This window comes from Convolutriloba macropyga, chromosome 6, assembly GCF_964194025.1.
Source record: "Convolutriloba macropyga chromosome 6, txConMacr16.3, whole genome shotgun sequence".
In the NCBI taxonomy this organism is placed as follows: Eukaryota; Metazoa; Xenacoelomorpha; order Acoela; family Convolutidae; genus Convolutriloba; species Convolutriloba macropyga.
This window is the reverse complement of record NC_134473.1, coordinates 39,035,706-39,053,535: the sequence shown is the minus strand read 5'-3', so window position 1 is coordinate 39,053,535 and position 17,830 is coordinate 39,035,706. Positions and strand designations below refer to the sequence as shown.

Here is a 17,830-nt window from a genome sequence, read left to right as displayed (position 1 = left end):
AATTTTGTAAAAAATTAGTTTTTAATCAATTTTAAATCATACATTAGCTTCCCTTAATTCTGCTGTGATTCATTTCTATTTAGATCAATTACACATTCCAGCCAAATAAAGCCTGTTTTTTTAGCATATTTTATGCGTTGGATGGATCTCATTTTGTAATATTTGTTCATTGATTCTCTCAAATGTTATTACTAAGTAGTTTTTGAATGACTCTCAAAATGCTTTTGCGCAAACTAATTTGCACTAAGATGACTCTGATAAGATCTTAGTTTTTAAAAATTTAGAGTGGTTTAAAACAGTTGAAACTCGCTAAGCACGTTAATTTAAAAAATACTAGTTCTAAAAAACAAGTTCTAGCAATTCGCTCAGCAATGCTCAATTTTTCTTGTAGACATTTCTGTTTCTCATTCAAATTTTTTCAATTTCACTATATCCAAACCTCAGCCGGTGACCGGACAATAGATCGAAAGAACAACAGATCGAAAAGAGAAAAATTGGGATAATAGATCGAAAATTAATCTCTATTCTTATTGGTTGAAACTAAGCATTATTTGCGAGTTGCAATATAATTAACACATTATGGCCATGCCTCGCGAGCCATGGCCATGCCTCAGCGGCCCGTGGGACTTGATATGAATCTATCACAACCGAACAAAATAGCACAACATAACATGTTATATGCTGTATAATATATGAGCGCTCAAATCTGATTGGCCAATAGGCAACTTGAATAATTTAATTTTCGATCTATTGTCCCAATTTTTGCTTTCGATCTGTTGTCTTTCGATCTGTTGTCGTTCGATCTGTTGTCCTAGCACCACCTCAGCCAGAGTAAGACAAAGTGGTCATCAACACCAAGTATAACATAAAAACTGCAATTTACGAAGTTATTGACTCTTCTTGAGAAACTTTTGCTGTATTTGTTCATTTAGATTATCTTCGTGCCTATGCATAGCCACCTTGGAGCGAGAAACTCATTGCAACTAAGGTGCGCTAAGAACTCATTCAAACTAAACATTGATTTTGATTCGGCTTTGTTCTCAGGTTGAGGTACCAGACAGAAAATCGATATGTACAGACCGCCCAGATGTAAAAGTACTCATGTCTAGACTTTTGCGCGTTCACCTTGCGTTCAAAAATTCCCATGTCCAAACTTTAGTTCGCTCAAAATTGCCTATGTCCAGACTTTCGAGCGTTCCAAACCAAAAATTGTGCAATCCAAAATTGAAAATTTGTGCAACCGTGTCCAGAGTAGAGATTGATAGATTGTTCAAAAGACCCTATGTCCAGACTTTCGCGCATTCAAAATTTCCTATGTCCAGATATTTGTGCGTTTCAAATCAAATTTCGTGCGCTCCAAAATTGAAAATTTGTGCGATCGTTTCCAGAGGCTATCGTCCGTTCCAAACCCAAAACTCGTGCTCTTCGAAATTGAAAACCTCCAAATTTGCGTTCCTTTTCATACTATTGTGCGTTCAAAAACCAATGACCAGATTTTCCGGTGATCAAAGTTGTCTAAGTCCAGATTTATGTAGTTTGTGTTATCAAACGGTGTAATTTTAAGACGACCCCTTGTGCTTTCATTTCGGTCTGGACATATCGACTTGTGGTCTGGGACCTCAGCCTGGGTTGTTTTGGAAACCAACCCAGATAAGATCTTCTTTCAATAATTTTTAGGTCAGACTACCCTTCATAGCGCTTCTGATCATCTTAACCTGCAAAAATTTGAACCCCCGGTTGAGGTCTCCGACAAAAGTGAACTCTGATCAGTCCTTTTTATGCTCAAAGGCGTTCCTGATCCCACGCCCTCCAACTTAAAGTTGCCTCTGATCAGACCCACCTGCGCTTCTTCTTATCAGGCCTACAATACAATATTTCAAAACTGCTTCTGATCGGACTCTTCTTCACTCAAGTTCGCCTCTCAACACGCCACATTTAATTTCACCGTAGAGAGGTCAAATACGCGTTCCGGCAATATAAAACTCATTTCTTGAGCGCATTTATTAAGGTGATGAATCTCATTCTGCAATAGGTCTTCATAGATTGTCTTATATCATTACTTAGATTCTGCAGCTTTTTAAAAAATGCTCATGTGAAAGTTTAAAAATGCCAGTTAAAGTGCACAGCAGTGCCTGTTCGTATATTTCGACAACTTTCGTTCGGTATGGATGGCCAGAAGTAAAAACTTACCATTGATTCTCCACAATACAACATTTATTATTAATCAGCAAAATATGTACTTAGAAATTGACAGTATGTAGAGATTAGGTATAAGAAGTTATAAGTAGTGGCAAATATTTCGAAACACTACGCGGTCATCAATCAATGCCGGAAGCTTTTAATGCCTCTTTGTCGTCAAAGTCTACTTTTTTGTCGCTGATGTTGCGCTTCTTTGAAATCAATATTTGAGGCCAAAAGTCGAAATATCAACAAATGTTAATACCGATTATAGCTAACCATGATACATCATTTTCAATTCGGGAATCAATTCAAGCCCATCCCAAATAGGTAATGTGTTACATCATAAAACTCCAAATTAGTTCACACTTAATAGCAAATCGTTTTATAACTCCCAAAACAGATTGTACTAACCGAGCTCGTTAGTAGTTATAACCCCATCACCGTCTTTATCAAACACCAGGAAAGCCTCTCTCATTTCCTCCAATTGTTCTCTGCTCATGTTTCTGATTGCGTCTCTCTGTTTCTGACTCATGGTCGAACAATCTATCGAGTAGTGCTGAAAAGGGTCAAAGGTCACGCCTTGTGAAATTTGCTGTTGTTGTTGCTGTGAGCCAATCATTTGTGAAGAGTAGTTTGGAGTTTGTGATGTGTAATATTTGTTAGAGCTGTTAAAGTCTTCGTCAAATTGAGCGGATGGCTCAATATAGCTCTATCATGATTAAATTTATTGAATTCGGACCAACATGCATATTTTTTCAAAGAAAATGTTTATTTTTCACAAAAGTTTTATGAAAATATTCCTTCACCAAGAAAAATGTACAATATGCTATATTGCTTTATCATTGCGATCTCTATTATTAAAAAATATTATCTTTCCCTAGTTGAGAATACAGAACAAAAACAACAAAAATATTGTAAGAAAGTTTCCTTATGTTCGGTTTGCTCGGTATTGTCGGCTTCGAACGTAAGAAAGATTCGGTATGTTCGGTTTTAGAAGATTCGGTATGTTTGGTATTTAAACGTAAATGATCGTTGGTGTGTTCGGTTTAAGACATGAGAAATTGTCGGTTTTTTCCATAGGAAAATATGATTTTTCTGTTTATAAGTTAGTCAAGCGTTATGATACTGTAAGTTTGCAGGAATTTCAAACGTACTTCTAAGTAAATTTCTGAATGAATGTGCAAAATCATTAAAATTTTTTTTGTTAGATTGCTCACAAAAATAATTGAACGCTTATAAATTTCTTGGTTATATTTGAGTTCAAAATGTAACATACTTGTTGAACGTTGATGAGAATTTTGTTCATCTAGCCAGATAGCTATTGGTTACACAATGCTAGTATTCAAATAAAAATCAACAAGAATTTTTCAAAATGAGATTATGCTATTAATTTAAACCTCGCGGATCGATTGAATGGTTAGGTGGCATCCGACAACGTCAGGTCTTTTATCTAACAAACACAGAAAGAATTTGCGAAATAAAATCAACTTAAATAACGTAGCAACATATCAAACTACAAGTTTTCGCAAACAAATATAAATTCGAAGAACTGATTTGAGGAAAGGTAACAGCTGAAAGCTAATAGCCCTATGTATATTTTACATAAACGAGCAAATGTTGAAGCCGAGCACGTTTGGCACCAGCCATTGTCACAACAGCAGACCGGTCGAAACCCAGATTTAGGTCCCAGACAGAATCAAGTACATCAATGAAGATGTATGCACGAGGAAACGCAGGCTAACCTCGAAAAAAGTACAAAAGTTTGAACGTGAACGTATGGAAGTCCGGATATGAACACACAAAAGTATGGATAAGAATGCACGAAAAACTGAACATGAACGCACATGAGTCCGGACACGAAAGCAGTAATTTTTTCGGCCGTGTTAAAAAAATTTTACCTATCAGAAGACATATAGTAATCTAACTCCAGATTACTTACTCAAGTAGCAGCCTTGAAGGCAGAAAACCACAAAAAGCCGAAACACACTAGTGTTAAAAATAAATAGCAAAATTTGAATGTGAACAGACTTGCACTCAGTCTCATTCGTTGCATTTAAATCGTTCATTTCTTGTGTTAATGAAAGCAGCAGAAAGTTCAAGTCAATGTAATGCCTAACAGCTCTAAGTACATCATATTTAGCCCAAAAAATTTTGCATTTTTTTAGATCACGCAAAATTTCCTTAAACTCTGCTAACCAATTAATAATTTTAGGCATTTATATGCGAAATGAATACATTATGCTGATTTCCAGTATATATTTTATGTGTTTTTATCGCAGTTTGTTTGAAATTGATCTTGTGAAATTCTAGTCATGGACGAACGAAATGCTGCGAAGACACGAAATTTTGCTGAACGCCCAGAAACACAACATGTCGACACGAAATTCCCGTTATTGCAAGAAAGTCCGGTGTACGCTCAAAAGTCTGAAAATGCACGAACAATAGTCTGGTGATCGCACAAAAAGTCTTGACATGAGCGCACGAAAGTCTGTTTAACGCATGATAGTCTGAACGTGAATGCGCAAAACTCTGATGAACACACAGAAGTCTGGACACAAACGCACGAAAGTCTTCACATCAACGCACGAAGGACTGGTGAACGCACGAAAATCTTTATTGTTTCAAATTCTTTTTTTCCTTTGATGTAATTTTTGTGAGTCTTATTCTGATCTTTTTCAAAATTTGCACACCAGAAGCGTTGCTTCTTGGTATTCTGCTCTACTGAATAATTTCTCTGATGTTTTATCTTTGCTAATATCTCTATTTCCAACTACTCTGACGAGTTTTACAATGAAATTTAAGTTTTTTTGTTCTTGGAAATTTTATCAAAAATTGGTCATACCTTGCAGTCAAAATTGATTATGTATTCGTATTCAAAAATAGCTTATTCGCCGTGTAGCTGTGTTTCAATAAACTTATTATCTTTTTTCCTGTAGAAAATATTGTTTCGGTTTTAATTGAATTGAGATTTATTCCCCGTTTTTTTTCAAGTATTGGCGAAATTTTTATCAAGTTTACTGAAAATAAAAAAAAAATCGAAGCTTTATCAAAGTTACTGAAAATCAAATTTTCTAACCAGAAACCAGAAACCTTTTGAATTTATATTACGGTTAAAAGGAAACTAGACATTATTTTTTGTATGAACTCAATGTTTCAGATAGTGGTCACATCAAATACTTCATAATAGAGTTGTTCAAATAGAAAACAAGAAAACAATCAGCTGGATAACTTGTTAAGCCAACTTTTTAGCTTTTTTGGGTTTTTGCTGTTAAGTATTTTTTGGAAATATTTCTCCACGGCAGTACCGAAGCTTTTAGTTTTGTGATCGCGCTGCCATAGAAAATTAAAGTAATTCTTCTCCCATTCAGCAGCAACTTTTCCTTTCATCAATCAACGCCAGTCAATCAAATGAATCACAATTGAGCTGGGAAAATATAACTCAATCTCGAAGAATTGCTCAATGCCTCAAAAAACAATGGGTGATTTCACAGCTGTTTCACAGAAAATGCTTGTGGATAACTCAACAGCGAGGTAGCACCAAACTTTAATAAAAAAATTGTTTCGTTAATTTGTCAATTATTTGAACCTTAATTTATTAAGGCGGCTCGTTAATGTGCGTTCGCACATGATGTTCCGACCCGAGCTCATCTACATTTTTGACTAAATTGTCAACCAAATGAAGAGATAAAAAAATAGATGTTTGAGTTTAAAACAATCGTTACACAACCTGTCTACTAATTAAATTACATAATGCCATGACTCATTACAGCGCCACCGTGATCTGACCTTAAAAAAATTACGCGACAAATAAAACAAACAAAGCAAAAACAAAAATTTCACGGCAAAAACGGAATATCTAAATTTAAAAGCACCTAGTAACAACGTCAAAAGCAGTCAGATAAAACCTTAACTACACAAGTTTACTTTTTCAAAACTATACAGCAGATGGAGAGTTTTCTTAATGAGACTAGGTATCAAGCCGACAGAAAGAACGAACAGTGAGGCGAAACTTATAAATTAATCAACATTTTTTACACCTAGAAATTTCAAAAATCTTAATAATCATTAGCTTTTAACTAAATAATCCTTGATAAATTACTAATAAGTTATTACAGAACCGAAAGGACTTGTCTTTAGCTAGGCTAAGCCATAGAAACGAACACAAAAGAAAATCAAAAAATTACAAGCGATTTGCGAAAACACAAACTATTGCTACCGTTAAAATCATTAGCTATCATGTGAATATTATGTATTTTTATTTCAATTGTTATTTCTACAAATTCAGCTGAAGGATTTACACTGAGAGATTAAATAAGTTTGATTGGGCCACATTTTAAAACCATTGGGATCTGTTATTACGCGATTGTTCTGTAAGAAGAGAAAAAGAAACACAAAAATTGGCCACTCAATAAACGTTCATAAAAACGCATATTTTCCAACAAACAAAATGTTAGTGAAAAATAATATCAACAGATATGTTATTTATTGAAATACAGGAAATTGGATGGGACCTCTCATTGATGAAAATAAGTTACAATTTGACGAAAAGAACAACAAAAACTGAAAAATTGGAAAAATATTTCAAAATGTTTATCATAAACTTTATAACTATTTGCTATAAACTGACTGGTTCGGGTAACATCAATCATTCAATCATTAATTACAAGCCTATGAGACCTGTCATCAATTTACGGCTACCTAAAGAACAGGAACAGCAAATTCAAGAAAAAATTGAGCGAGAAAAGTGTCGAAGGCATTAAAAAAATGAACTTTTCACTAAAAACTTTTGTATTTTCTTTTATTTTTTAAGAGCAATGGGATTTCTCTTTTTTATCAATATAATTTCAAAAAATCAACAAATATGAACAAATACATTAGAACAACGAAATTTTCGAGAAAACACGTATTATGAACGCCATTAAAATCATTAGCTTTCAACGGAAGCCAGTAAATACGCTAAATTAGGCCTCGATGGGACAAAAACTTTGTTTGTCAATCATATTTCATCAAAAAGACCTTACAACAAGTTATTGACTATGAAAACACTAACAGAGACAGTTCAAAAATTAAAAATTCATTAGAAAAGTGCCAGAAGAAAATGTCGGAGCAATTCAACACGTAAGCTCTTCTCCGAAAACTTTATATATGATCCGTTCAACTTCTTCCCTAAACCAATGGGGACCACCAGCAGTAGGTTGATGTGATATTTTTTCAAAAGGATCCAAAAACAAAATAAAAGTACCCGAAAATTTTTTAAAAAAAAGTAAGAAATCTCGTGTCATTGAAGTTTTAATACTAATAGGTAGAAGATAAAACCGCTAAGCGGATTAATTTTGGCTGCAGAAGAACGAAAGGGATTCTGTTAGTACTGACATTGACCGAGACTTCAAGAAAAAAATTTAGGATTGGTTAATGTTCAAAAAAAAATTCGAAAAATTATATTAAAACTCTTAACAGCCATTAAACTCAAAATCTTTCAACGGAGCTCAATAACTACGCTCAGATATAACCCGATGTGAGACAAAGGTTGTTTGTCGTCCGTACATAAAAACAAGGCACCACAATAAATCTTATGACTGTGAAAACAATAACAGAAACAGGCAAAAACAAATTCAGTAGAAAAATGCGAGAGGAAAGTGTCGAGGCCAATTAAACCATTAGCTTTTCCCCGAAAGATTTATCTGTGAAGCATTGAATGTCCTCTTTAAGCCAATGGGGCTAGAATTTTTTAAATAATGTGTAAAATGTTTGGATAATGTGATAAGATTTCGAAAGTAACCAATAATACAAAAATATCAAAAAAAATTTAAAAAAAAAAAGATTTGAAATCTTGTGTCATTGAAGTCATATTACCAATAGTTAGAAGAAAAAACCGCTAACCAGATTAATTTAGTTGCAATAGAAAGCAAGTGGGTCCTGTCAATACTGACACTGACGAACAGTTCACAAAAAATTTTAAGATTCGTTAGTGTTCAATAAAATTTTTCGAAAAATTATTTTTAAATTCTTAACAGCCATTAATTTCAATAGCTTTCAACGGAAGTCAATAAATACGCTCAAAGATGCCCCCATGGGAGTATATTTATGTTGGTCATGCATAGATAATCAAAAAGATATCAAAAAAAGTCTTATGACTATTAAAACAACAACAAAAACAGGCGAAAACCAAATATTCAAAAGAAAGGTGTCGAAGCCATTAAAATCATAAATTTCTCTCAGAAATTTTTAATTGTGATCCAATGAACATCTTCTGTAAGCCAATGGGAGATATCAATATTTGGATAATGTGATAAGATTTCAAAAGTAACCAATAATACAAAAATATCCAAAAATTTTTTTCAATTTTTTGAAATCTTGTGTCATTGAAGTCATATAACCAATAGTTAGAAGATAAAATTGCTAACGAGATTAAATTTGGTTGCAATAGGAAGGAGGAGGGAGCTCTGTCGCCCATGTACCGACTTACAGTTCACGATAATAAGTTTATGATTCTTTAATATTCAAAAACAAATCGAAAAATTATTTTTTAAAACTTAACAGCCATAAGCTGTCCCCTCAAAGCACTAGATATGTTCACTTAATGCTCATTATGGAAAAATTTAAACTTTTAGTCAATGAATCCATGCGATAGGACTCCAAAGAATTGGTAAAACCTCAAGAAGAAACTAAAAATTTCATTTAAAATTACGAAAACTCAGAATCGAAGCCAAAAAAAATGGGCAATTACTTGAAAACGATGTTTTTTGTTCATTGGGCTTCATTTGAATGTAAATAAGGTTTGTCATTAATAGAACCTCAATATAAAAAGTGGTTTGTCCCTAGGTGACTTAAAAAAGCAAAAAAGAGAAAACTTTTATTAAAAAAGCTCTCAAATAGAGTTCGATTTCTTTTTTGATAATGAACTTCCCTATGAGACCAGAACTATTTTTTTTATCGCCTTTAGTCTATCAGGAATACAAAATTGGTCCATTTTTGGCGTGAAACTTAATTATGAACGCCATTAAAATCATTAGCTTTCAACGGAAGCCAGTAAATACGCTAAATTAGGCCTCGATGGGACAAAAAGTTTGTTTGTCAATCATATTTCATCAAAAAGACCTTACAACAAGTTATTGACTATGAAAACACTAACAGAGACAGTCCAAAAATTAAAAATTGAGTAGAAAAGTGCCAGAAGAAAATGTCGGAGCAATTCAACTCGTAAGCTCTTCTCCGAAAATTTTACATATGATCCGTTCAACTTCTTCCCTAAACCAATGGGGGCCACCAGCAGTAGGTTGATGTGATATTTTTTCAAAAGGATCCAAAAACAAAATAAAAGTACCCGAAAATTTTTTTAAAAAAGTAAGAAATCTCGTGTCATTGAAGTTTTAATACTAATAGGTAGAAGATAAAACCGCTAAGCGGATTAATTTTGGCTGCAGAAGAACGAAAGGGATTCTGTTAGTACTGACATTGACCGAGACTTCAAGAAAAAAATTTAGGATTGGTTAATGTTCAAAAAAAAATTCGAAAAATTATATTAAAACTCTTAACAGCCATTAAACTCAAAATCTTTCAACGGAGCTCAATAACTACGCTCAGATATAACCCGATGTGAGATAAAGGTTGTTTGTCATCCGTACGTAAATAACAAGGCACCACAATAAATCTTATGACTATTAAAACAACAACAAAAACAGGCGAAAACCAAATATTCAAAAGAAAGGTGTCGAAGCCATTAAAATCATAAATTTCTCTCAGAAATTTTTATTTGTCATCCAATGAACATCTTCTGTAAGCCAATGGGAGATATCAATATTTGGATAATGTGATAAGATTTCAAAAGTAACCAATAATACAATAATATCCAAAATTTTTTTCAATTTTTTGAAATCTTGTGTCATTGAAGTCATATAACCAATAGTTAGAAGATAAAATTGCTAACGAGATTAAATTTGGTTGCAATAGGAAGGAGGAGGGAGCTCTGTCGCCCATGTGCTGACTTACAGTTCACGATAATAAGTTTATGATTCTCTAATATTCAAAAAAAAAATCGAAAAATTATTCTTTAAGTCTTAACAGCCATTAGCTGTCCCCTCAAAGCATTAGATATGTTCACTTAATGCTCATTATGGAAAAATTTACACTTTTAGTCAATGAATCCATGCGATAGGACTCCAAAGAATTAGTAAAACCTCAAAAAGAAACTAAAAATTTCATTTAAAATTACGAAAACTCAGAATCGAAGCCAAAAAAATGGGCAATTACTTGAAAACGATGTTTTTTGTTCATTGGGCTTCATTTGAATGTAAATAAGGTTTGTCATTAATAGAACCTCAATATAAAAAGTGATTTGTCCCTAGGTGACTTAAAAAAGCAAAAAAGAGAAAACTTTTATTAAAAAAGCTCTCAAATAGAATTCGATTTCTTTTTTGCTAATGAACTTCCCTATGAGACCAGAACTATTATTTTTTATCGCCTTTAGTCTATCAGGAATACAAAATTGGTCCATTTTTGGCGTGAAACTTAATTATGAAATACTATTTTTATAGAAAATGTTTTAATTTTGAAAAAAATTACACTAAAAGTGAACAAATATCCCGTGTTCATACAAAACTTCAATCCTCGATAACTCCTCCAAAAAAACGAAATTCAAAAAAATCTTTTTAATTTTGAATTCTACGCTGGACCACCTTTTTAATGATACGACTCATTTTTCTCTACGACCAATATATCGATCGGCCAAAATTGACTGAACAAAAAAAACCCGTTTGAGTATATAGTTCCTCCCCCCCACAAGTGGGGTCGGAACAATTAAATGTTTTCAGTTAAGAAAGCAACAAGGAGGCTCGGAATTGTGCATAATGTTCCGCCCCCTCTCATCCACATTCTTGGCTCAAATGTATACAAACAGAAGCCGGGATGAGAAAAGTCAACATTTTTTCTATAGAAAGAACAACAATTGAACTGAATAAGAAAATTTCACAGTCAGTTGAAAAAGGGATCAGCATCGGTCCAATTTCTCGAGCAAAAAAAGAAAACGACAATTTGCTCAAATATGGAACTTTTTGCCAAAGAGAACACCAAGATTCTCCATTCAACTTGGATCTAACTTTCGAATCAAACTGCAAACACTAAATAGGTCCTTCGAGAAAATTAATGGTTATTGTTAGGTAACCATTAGCTAGGTAACCATTAGTTAGGCAACCATTAGGTAACCATTAGGTAACCACTATTTACTTCAGATTTTAGCTCTAAATAAGTTCTGTTAAGCGCACTAGAAACATTTATCAACCAAGAGGTGCAAAACCGATACAACAAGCGTACAATAAAAGAAGTCAGGAACACTAATTTAAGTATTGCACAAAACATATAATTCAAAAATAAAAGAGAAAAGGAGCAGAAAAAATGGAGAGATAGAAACTTTTCTTTGAAACTTAGTAATGTTACCTTTATCACTCAAAACCATATAACAATGATCAAACAAAACTGTTTCATGCCAAAACCTTTAATTTTACGGAAACCAGTGGAAGAATAAATAACGAAATGGACAAAAAATGATATTTCGAGAAAATTAAAGATCGTTGGCGTCAAAGTAAAAATAACGTACCTTCAATTGAAAGCAAGTAACCTGAGATTAAAATCTTAAACCATTTCATGGCAAAGAAAATAATTGAAAGCTGTAAGAATCGTTTTTTATTTTCAGTTTGCGACAAAAGGAAAGAACTAACAACAACGAACATTTTTTAACACCAAAAATATAGGAGAAAGATTCACAAAATTACACAAAGTTCTCAAAATAAATGGTGTCTCAGACAGTAGTTTCAGCTGAAAACTGAAAAAAAGAAACCACTGAACCACTCAAATTTCATAAAATATCAGATGAGACCCGTTATTAGCAAATAATAGCAAAAATAGCAAAATCAATCAAAACAGTGGCCAAGATCAAAAAACGTTTGTTTTTTTAAAAGCAAACATTGCAGAGTCGATCAAAGCATGATTTGTTAACCTCAAAAATCACGAACTTCATGTTTCATATTTCTTCAGAATGGTTAGCAAAATCAGACAAAAAACGTCAAACAGGCAGAAAATTTCAAAATGAAAATACATAGTGTCAAAACCACAAGAGCTACCAGTTATCCACCAAAAATATGTCTTAAAATCACTTATGCCTCATAAGAAAAAAGCAATAGTACCAGTCATTAATAACGTTCTGTCATAAAAAGCTAGAAAAACAACAGAGAGACAAAAAATAAAAAAACAAACAGTTCTCGAAAACACATAACCTTAAAGTCACCGAATCCAAAAACTATTGAACAAGAACGCTATTAAAAACCATTTTATGGCATTATAGAGAGCCCATTAGAGAGCTCATTGATCAACATTTGTTTTCTGGCCTTACAAAATTACCTCAAAAATCCGAGGAATTGTTGAAACAAATAATTTTCTCTCTAACTTAGAGGCAGTTCTGGAAAATTGTACACTTTGACGCTACACATTCTTTCGTTCCCGTTTCTTATTCTAGTGTTATCGGAAAAAAATTATTAAAAATCAAATCACTTGAAACAAATACTTGAAGAAAAAGAGAACATAGATCCTTTTTAATCTTTTCTACTTTGTTCGGAAAAATTTAGCAGGAAAAAAATGCTTATTTTCTTAACAACTGTAACTAAAAATGGAGCCTGAATAAGAGAATCTCTTCCAATTGATTTTAAAAACACCGTGATCCGAATTCAGTGTTAAATTGTAAAAGAAAGAGTAACAAAACCATAGACTCAAATGGATCGGAAACGGCTATAATTGGGATTTTGTTTTGTAAAGGTGTTATGTTCATCATATAAATAACGCACGCTTAGCGGTTAGCAAAAAAAGTAAAACAGCTTCAATATAGAACCATAAACTCGATATGTTAGTCTCGAAATATGGTATTATAAAAATGACTTTTGGTAGAATCTGTAGCTTAGGTATAAACGATGAATCACAAGCTGATGGTTTTTGTTTATTTTTAGTTGTTTTGTTTAGATTTAATGCCTCGGTTAGTTTCATTGCACAATATATCACGCTTGAATTCGTTGTTCAGGTGTTTTCAAACATTTTCCGAATCATGATCAAAAATGGAGCCAATAAGTGTTAAATTGACTGACTTTCTTTTAGCGGTTTCGGGTCAAAACGGATAAAAATTGATAAAAACGAAGGCAATCTGTTTTTGATTTAGTGCAACATTGTGACGTCAATAGTGGGAATTATAAAAATATTAAACATTTGTCTTGCTAACAAAAGCGAGAAACCGCAAAAATTATTACCAAAATGACATTTATGTTTGTGTATAAATGGGATCTGAGCTTTCGATAAGAATCATAATACCATTTTAACATCATAATTTCACTAGCAGTTTAAATTCTTAGCATAAAAAGCTTTTTATATAAATTTTAACTGCATGCCTATAACTTATAATATTTCAAAAGGTACTTAAAATAACAAAGCTTAATTCAATATGTTAATTGTCAGGGTTTCGTCCAAAGTTATTCCAAAAATTTTGTTCCTGGAATTTTCGAACCAAACGCATCACAGTGTACAGCTTCTGTAAAAAAGTCAAAAAAATTGTTTTGGTGTTTTCTTATTTATATAGAAATTGTATTATCTTAAAAAAATACAACTTGTTTTTTTCTTACCTGGGTGTAAAAACGGTATTTGAATCAATAGTCCAAATTTTAGTCTATTTTGTTTCACCAAATGTTGTAGGCAACTTTGCGGCTCGTTTTCTGCTTTGTTCTCAATTGAGGGATAGCGAGGGAGATTTGTTCACATGCGTAGGTAGGTATAGGAATAAGACAAGACAATGGCGGTAGAGGTGAGTTGTGGTGGTGGTGGTGGTGGTTAAATAATATAGCTAAATTTGAGGGGGGAGGGGGGATAATATCCCAGATGCAGATGCTCCATGAATAAATAAATAAAGACGCAAAAAATCATTCAAACACTGCTGGCAATGGTAAACAACAATAGGAGATGATATAAGGAATATAAGGAAAGCGGAGCGAAAAGAGGGAGAGAGCGAGATGAGCTAAATCTTGGCCCGGGGGAGGGGGATTTGAGGGTTAAGATGGCATAAAAGAGTGCTATAGTTAGGGAAAATACAGGTAGTATTTATAAAGTTGTGCATATATATTTTCCGTCGTTTTAGCACACTTTTCCCTCCGTGCTTCAATGCGTGGTGGTGTTGTATGTGTTTATTATGTATTAGTAAATCAAGTTATGGTGAGGATGAAAGAGAGATGAGTGGGGAAATAATTGGGGGTAGGAAGAGAGGTATGACCTGAGGTTAATTTGATTAGATTTTTGGGGGGATGTTGATAAAGTTGGGGAAAGTTCATCCTAAAAATTATAGGATAAACTTTATCTAAGTGAGTTTAGTTCCTCTCAGTTTAGTGTGTGTGTTTGTGTATGTGGTTGAGGGAATAGAGAATTGATAGTAGATTTCATTATGGCTGGAATGTATAGTTGCATAGATAAAAAGCTATAAGACCAGACACATCAATATACCGAAATAAAAACTAAATAAGTTTAAAATGGAGGCCGAGCCATTCCCTCACAATCAACTCATCTTCAAAACTGAAAGTTCTTCATGCTCAAAAAAAGATAGAATTAAAATCACTTGGAACGCAAAAAATGAGGTTGGAATCAAAAAACTTTTCCAAAATTAATGTCATTCAAGTGGTTATGTTAAAAAAACATGTTTGAGTTCAACCAGAGTCGTTGTGGAATACTTTGGGATCCTTGAAATTGCTCTGAAGAAAAAACTGAAATTTGACTTGAAAATTTTCTTCACCGCACTTTACAGCATACCAAAGTATTTCTCAAAGACGCTCATAGAGCCGAATGAGCGTTGAAAAGAATGTAATAAAATGAAACTTCAAGCCCCGTGTGTTTCCCCGAGCTCCGAGGTCTGATCTGTCCAATTCAAACGTCAACTTTTTATAGTTAAATAGTTATTAAGTGCACGCGATGGAATTCGTCTATTTTGCAGACCCGGGTTGAAGGTTTTTTGATTTCATACAAAGTTTATATATCTTTTCATACCGTCCATACTCGACTTCTTTGTACGATCCTTCCGTGGAACCAAAGAAATCATATATGATCCTTGAAAGAAATCCTATATGTTTTCATATTTGACCCCTGTATATGAAGTCAAAGGATTCATACATGGTCCCTTCATGAAACGTAAGAAGTCAAGTTTAAAAAAGAACTTGTCAAAGATATCATATATGATCCTAGTATGAAATAAAAAGAAGTCATATTTGATCCTAGTATAAAATCAGAAACCATATAGGGTCCTAGTATGAAATCAATAAAAAAATTAAATCGACACACAATCGAAAATTGTTTTTATAAGCCTTGTATGAATGAGTTCTACGAAATCATTCAAATCATGTATGACCTAGTAAAATTATAAAGAAAATTTGAGCATTCTCCATCTTTGATTGCTTTCCGTATCAGCAGCTTAGGGCGCAACAATTGAAGCCTCTTAAGAGTAATTTTTAATTTGTGTATGATCCTTGTATGACTACAAGGATCATACTACTGTAAATCATACAGATCACATATGACCAAGTACGAAATCCACAAAAATTGTGCGATGGGTGACCAGGGGATGAACTCAAACACTTGTGTACTATCTATAAAATTTATATCGCAATGGTCAACATCACAACAATCAGAGAGCATCCACTTCTATTTATAGAGATAATAAAAGACGATGGTGGCGAAAGAGAGTTTTTTCTTTCCAAAATTGAAAAGAGAAAAAAATGAATTGTGAATTAATTAGTTTTAATTATTTTTATTGTTAGAGTTACTTCAATTAAGAAGATCAATTGTATTTCCAATTTAAGCAAATCCTGAAGGATTTGAATAAAAGTATTGGAATCAAAAATGAAATAATATTACGCAAATTTAAAACTGGAACTAGCAGCTCTTAATTTTTACACTATGCAGTAAGTAATGGATTGAATGGCTTCTTGAAAATCAGTTAGGCAGTAATTAAAAAGAAAACCCAGAACATGGAATGTTTAAGTTATTTATCTCATTTTTCAATGGATCGGATTACTGAAACAGTGCTAAAATTTGGGTTTGATCTGCAGTTAGTAAGGGCAAAACATATTAATATCATTTCGTTATGACATTGACGTTATGTTTACGATAAACTAATTAACTAATAACATTTATAATATGTATATAAAGTTGTTTTTAGAGCAATGGAGAATAGAACAGGTTTCGAAGATAATATGAAACTTTTAAAAAAAGATATGAGACATAATTTAAATTTGAGCAGAACAATTATGTGAATGGTGTGTCGTAATGCTGCCCGGCAGAAGACAGAGTTTTAGATTCTCAGTTCATGCCAGTCTGCAGATATACCAGTTTATCAATTAATTAGGTATACACGTAACAACCAGCCTAAGGGATCAGAAATAAGGCTAGAAAATCAGACAATTGAAGATTAGATTACAAAAAAAAACCTAATAGGCGTCCATTGACGTATAACACAAAAGTTCAGAAACTTAGAACATCTAACACATGATTTGGGATAGCGCTGTGTTTGGTCCTACCAAAGTCGGGATTCTTCTGCTTTTCAAAATAGCCACAAGCTCCACCAGGCAGTTAATTTTAGAGAGTATCAGAGTTCCTTACTGCTCGTCCCACGAAAACTAAACTGCATGTTGTAGGTCACGTAAGTGTGAAAAAGTTGAAAAAGTGTGAAACAAGACACATAGAAAGCACCTTAATTATAACGTAACATCAGTCTCAAAACAACTTAATAAGTGCTTTTTTATTTGCTTAGATTTCTGCAATCTATTAAAAAAGAATAAAAACAGTATAGTAGTATATCGTCAGCAAGACAGAGGGGGCGGGTAAAAAGACGTACCTACGTATAAAGATTACGTATAGACCATTTTCCCTCAAATCCCAAAGACGTACCTCACAGCATGATACCCACGCTGTTCACCCGAAGGGGATTAGCAAGATAACCCCTTAGTAACAAAAAAAGAAGGGCATATACCCATTCCCAAATTACACTTTACTAATGTCAATTGCCAAAGACGTACCTCCCAGCATGACAACAAAGCTGTTCACACGAAGGGGATTAGCAAGATAGTGCCTTAACAACAAGTAATTAAGGTCATTTACCCCTTAACATATTACACTTTAATAATGTCAAATTCCAAATACGTACCTTACAGCATGACATCCAAACTAGTCACACAAAGGGAATTAGAAGGATAGTTCCTTAACAATAAATTAGTTAGGTCATTTAACCCTTACCAAATTGCACTTTACTAACTTCAGATTCGAAATACGTACCTCACAGCACGACACCAAAGCTGTTCACATGAAGGGGATTAGCAAGATAGTGCCTTAACAACAAATAAGTTAAAATGAGTCATATGTTCACCAGAACGAACTAGGGGGTTTGTAGGATATCAAAAAAAAAGTGGCTATCCAACTGTTTGGACATAAGCTAATTACTTGATCTCAAGTTTCTCTTTTGAAAAAAACCAGTGTTCACGCGTCGATAAAAAAACCCGATTTTTTCGAAAAAAAATTTTTCTATAAAATACTCAATTATTGCCAAGGAACACCCAATTATTGCCAAAAAATACCAATTTCTTGG

At 33.3% G+C, this 17,830-nt stretch overlaps 1 protein-coding gene across 2 annotated transcripts in view; it reads right to left on the bottom strand.

Moving 5' to 3' along the window:
* The window catches only part of LOC142341671 (uncharacterized), a 43,319-nt gene extending 28,944 nt beyond the window's left edge, over positions 1–14,375 (bottom strand). Inside the window, exons 1-2 of one of the 2 annotated variants that reach the window (XM_075392811.1) lie at positions 13,836–14,375; positions 2,593–2,737 (exon numbers count right to left, since the gene is read on the bottom strand). In XM_075392811.1, coding sequence (XP_075248926.1) covers positions 2,593–2,713 — 121 coding nt within the window. In that variant the 5' untranslated portion in view covers positions 2,714–2,737; positions 13,836–14,375. Of the gene's footprint in view, positions 1–2,592; positions 2,891–12,931; positions 13,284–13,835 lie in introns of those variants that run through there. The other variant, XM_075392808.1, reaches the window with a different exon arrangement.
* Positions 14,376–17,830: the final 3,455 nt, after the last annotated feature.